The 5,202-nt window shown below is 20.8% G+C and overlaps 1 protein-coding gene across 12 annotated transcripts in view; it reads left to right on the top strand.

Moving 5' to 3' along the window:
- The window catches only part of LOC102679054 (transcription initiation factor TFIID subunit 3), a 28,466-nt gene that overhangs the window by 2,794 nt on the left and 20,470 nt on the right, over positions 1-5,202 (top strand). For 9 of the 12 annotated variants that reach the window (XM_031509066.1, XM_031509065.1, XM_031509063.1 and 6 more), the window contains exons 4-5: positions 2,584-3,758; positions 3,848-4,468. In XM_031509066.1, the coding sequence (XP_031364926.1) occupies positions 2,584-3,758; positions 3,848-4,468 (1,796 nt within the window). The remainder of the gene's footprint in view (positions 1-2,583; positions 3,759-3,847; positions 4,469-5,202) is intronic. The other 3 variants (XM_006612745.2, XM_006612739.2, XM_006612740.2) reach the window with 1 other exon arrangement.

Here is a 5,202-nt window from a genome sequence, read left to right as displayed (position 1 = left end):
TAGTAGATCATTTTTTTTATAAATTATTTAATAAATAATTGAAATTTATATTTGATATTGTTTATATAACTATATTTAACAAAAATGTCAATTAATTTTTGCAGAAAAATATACTAAAAAATATACTATACATAATAATAAAATATATAATAAATTTAAAATTTAAAAATATTTAGTTTTATTCCAGTTTCTTTATTCAAATATTATAAAATATTGTTTATGAGATTATCGATATAATGTTTACTAACATTCTTAAATATTAATTGCAAAATTTTTAAAATAATTAATTTATTTCATTATATTAATGAAACTTTGAACTACATAACTGCATAAGTTTTTATAAAATTTATATTCAATTTTTTCATTTTTATTAATTTATAACAATTTATTTTTTATATTTATTTTTTGAATTCTTGAAAGATAAAAAAAAATATTTTTAATACTATTTCTTTTAAATTTTCATTTAAATCAATATAATTATGATATAATGAATTTGAAAATATTAATTCTATTATGAAAAACTTTTGTATTATCATTTCTTTATTGACCTTTTTGTAATGAGATATTTTGGTAATGTAAATTATTGCATTAAATAAAAACATATTATTTTTTGTTGAATTTTTTAATAACATAAAATATAATGATAATTATTTAAAAAATTATTTAAAAAAAAGTTTTTCTTATAGATTTTGATGATTTTTAGATATGTAGAAAATAAAATTTTAATCAATTTTTTCTTATGTATAATAGCTGCTTAATTTTTTCTAAATATTTATAAAAAGAAATTATTATTGTTACAGAAATTTTTTTTTATATTTCTTATATTTTTATGTCTGCATCTGCATATGCATATGCATATTTTTTGTTATTGAGATAGCTTTTATCAAACTGCATGATATTTAAATTTTTTTATCACTTATAATTATAAAGTTACAACAGAAAATTTGTTCTAATTCTGATATTTTTTATTTTGTCATTTTTTTTTTTTTTTTTTCTTTTTTTTTTCTCTTTTTGATATTTCTATTCAGAACAAATTTTTCGGTATAATTTTGATTATAATAAAAAGAAAATGATTCAAATAAATACTATTCAATTTGATAAAAACTATTTCAATAATAAAAAAATTAATACAAAAATGATATTGATAATTTGATTCTAAAAAAATTAATTTATAATATTCTCATTTTTTATTTGATATTTTATTTATATAATTATATAAACATTTGCTAATAAAACTAATAAAAGTTTAGAAACAAATTTATTGAATTGAAATGAATTTATATTTTCTATCTTTTGAGATCAGTAAGTGAAGTTAAATATAATATAGGGATATAATATATATATATATATGAATAAATAATAAATTCTTTTTAGAATATGTTTTTATAAAAAATAATATTAAATTAAAACAAACAAATAAAAGCTATGACTTAATCAAGAAAAGCTAAGAAACATATTTTAATTAAATTATATAAATTATTTTTAACAAAAACAATGATCTATGAATATCTATAATTTTCATGATTCTAATAAAATATTGGATAATAATTAAATTTAATGTATAACATCTATATTTAATTAAATTTAATCTATCAAATATAAAATTCAGTCATATTTTCATATCTTTTTACATTAATTTTACTTTATTTAAAAAAAAGTTTCTTATTAAATTAATATTGCTATTTAATATATATAATATATATATAATCTTAAATATGTTCAAATCTGGAATGGACTTGATCATATATATTTTAAATTATTTTCTTTCACAAGAAATATTTTAATTAATTTGAAAAAAAATTTGAAATATTATTATTTAAAATGATGAGAATTTGATAAAAAGTAAATTATTTTATAATAATTGTTATTGAATCTAAAATTATATCAAGTCATAAAAATAAATTCAATTTATTCGCAAATGACATTAGATAAATTAATTTTAAATGAAATATTAAGTGGTACATTACAATTTTGTAACATATTTGTTAATATATTTAAAAAAAAAAATTGTTTATTAATATATATAAATCTTCAATTTCAAGTTATTGATCTCATTAAAAATTTCAATTATATAATTCAATATAAAGAAATTCAAATAATAAATATTAATGATTAAATAAATTTAAAAAAAAAGTAAATCATTTATTTCTTAATTTTTGTCAGTAGATATATATGTATATTATAAAAAATTGCACACATTAAATAAACTTTCTTTTTTATTTAAAAACATAGCTATATAATAAAAATATAAAAATAAAATTATATTTTAATATATTATTTTATTAGAGAATTTTTGAAAAAATTATTTATTAAATATATTCTAATGTATAAGATAATTATCCATATAAAAAAATATTTTATATAACATAAAATAACATAAATAAATCTTTATTTTTATTATTATATTATATTATTATTAATATAGTAACTAATTAAAATATAGAATATTTGATTTCTAGCTTTAAATTGCTCAAAAAAATAAAATTTATATAATTTATATAAACTTATATTATAACAATACAGTTAAATATAAGAATTAAAAAAAATGTTAACATTAAAATAGAATATATTATTATTTTATAGAAGAATATGTAGCAGAGAAAGCAGAAAATATAATGAATGGATCATCTGACTTAACATTAAGTAATGGAACTTCAAGCAATAGTTCCATGAATGTATCTCCTCATAGAATATCACCTCAAGTAGTTTTTAAACGACCAGGAGATCCTATCTCACTTGAAAGTCCTATAGTAAAGCGTGTAAAAGTATTAGAAGAGGGTAGACCATTACGTGAAATTCATAGTGTCATGATGACTACTTCAGGTTTTCTATCACCTGCTCGAGAAGGAAAACTACCTGAAGCAAGGACACCACATCAAACTCGTTCAGATTCACCACAACCTAGTTCTTATCCTATGGTACCTCCAGAATTAAAATACGATAAAAAACCAAAAAAGATTATAAAGAAAGGATTAGAAGATTGTAAACTTGATAAAGAAAACAAGAAAAAGAATCGTGCTAAAGAATTATTTAAACCAGATAAAACAGATGATAATAAAATTAAAAAATTAGCTAGTATGAAGGAATTAGCAAAATTAAAGCCTTTAAAATCAATAGGTGGAAAATTACAAAGTACCATGCCTAGTTCATCAAGCAGACCATCTACTCCTAAATTAATATCACCTAAAACAGTTGGTAGTCCAAAATTACAGAAAACTACACAACTAAAAACAAAACCAGAAAAAATAATTGATCTTACTGGTAGATCTCCACCATCTAATGAAAGAAAAGAAGATAATATTGATAAACTTCCATCTGAACCAGATAAACAAAAATTGAATATTTTTAAAAAGATTTCAAAACCACGAGAGGATAAAGATAAAGATATATCAGAACAACATAAGTATAAAGAACTTGATTCAAGAGAAAGTTCACCTGCTTTAGTGATTGATGAAAATATCGACAAACAAACACTCCGTAATGACATTGATGTAAAACGAGAAGAAAAAAAGACTCCACATACACCAGATGTTCATTTTCAACCAGATGGAGGAGAATTAATTGATTTACAAAGTCCAGGATCAGATGTTTATATGTTTGATGATATGTCACCACCAGGTACTCCTAGCACTCCAAGAACTCCAGAATTAAACATGCCCACGACACCTACAGATCATAAAAAAAAGAGGAAGGAAAAATTGAATAAAAAACGGGAAATAAAATCAAGAAGTCCAAAGCATTATGTTAGTCCAAAAAAGGTAGGTTCATTTTTATTCAGATATAGCATTATGTAATATTAACGTGCACGCTTGCGTGTACATGTATGTAAGCACTATTAATTGCTTAGAAGAAGACGTCGAAAGACATCGCCGATATGCGATTACCGTTTTTTCAGACAAAAAGTATCAACGATGTACCAGAACAGGATATACTAGATCGACCAAAAACTCCACAAGCACCTGAACCTCAGATTTCCAAAGAACCAAGTTTTCCACCAACACTCCCATTTCCCTTTTTTCCAACATTTCCTCCAGCACCTGGTTTAATACCTCATCCTATGTTTCCTAGATTTCCATTATCTATAGGAAGAGGTAGTAGCGGCCCTCATCCAGCAATGTCAAATTTACCATTACCACCTCGTTTTATAAATTTACCACCAAAATCTGAAGATTTCTCTACTTTACCAAAATCTAAATCTGTCGATCGGGATAAACTTCCTTCAGTACCCACTTCTACCGAAGCAACGCTTTCAATGACAAAACATGAAAAAATGGAGAAAGAAAAAGGAGATAAACCAAAAGCGATTAAACAGGACAAAGAGATATGTTCGCCAGTTCCTACAAATACCGTTGCACCGCCTTTATCATCTGCACTTGCAGCACCAATTACGTATCCTAAACCAGTACCTATTGTGCCGTTATTATCTTCAAAAACTCCTAAAGTTGAAAAACAGGATAAATGTGATAAGGTAATTTTTTACTTTATTAGTATTTATTTAGATATCATTTGACTTTCATAATTTTTTTATTAATTTATAAAAATCAATATATTTTCAATAATTCATGTATATGTGTCTTTATTTAAATGTGGAAAAATGTTCAAATAGAATAATAAAGTAAATAATAAAGTTTTTCATTTCATATAAAATAAAATATACAATAGTTTCTTATAAGTGATTGCAAAATAATTTATCTATATTTATCTAAACAAAACATAATTAAATTATTGTTTTTTAATTATCTCATAAAACAAATGATTATAAATGAATAATTGAATAAGAGATCACATCAAGGTTGAATAACATCTAGTTTTATTTAAATATATAGTAATAAATCAAACTAATTATTTTATCAATTTTGATGAATCAATCATTAATAGAAATTTATATTTTTATATCTTCTATTAAATTTTTATGAAATCATTATTTAATATTATTTTATTATATCTTAAATTATTAAGATATTTTTAATTAGAATTGAAGTTGAAGAAGTCTGAATAAAAGAAAAATCAAAAAAATTAATTTTTTGTTTTCATCTTAATTTTCAAATATATGATAGCATAATGAAAATCTTATATCAAAAAAAATATTTATTTAGAAATTATTATATATACAGATTCATATAATAAAAAATAATTTATATTTTGAAAAGTAAATGATTGATTTTTTTAATTATTTAGTCGAAAATTTTTTAAATTTTTAGA

The sequence above is a fragment of the Apis dorsata genome, unplaced genomic scaffold, assembly GCF_000469605.1.
Source record: "Apis dorsata unplaced genomic scaffold, Apis dorsata 1.3 scaffold_119, whole genome shotgun sequence".
Classification (NCBI taxonomy): Eukaryota; Metazoa; Arthropoda; class Insecta; order Hymenoptera; family Apidae; genus Apis; species Apis dorsata.
The sequence above is the reverse complement of the archived record's forward strand: the minus strand, read 5'-3'. Positions and strand labels throughout refer to the sequence as shown.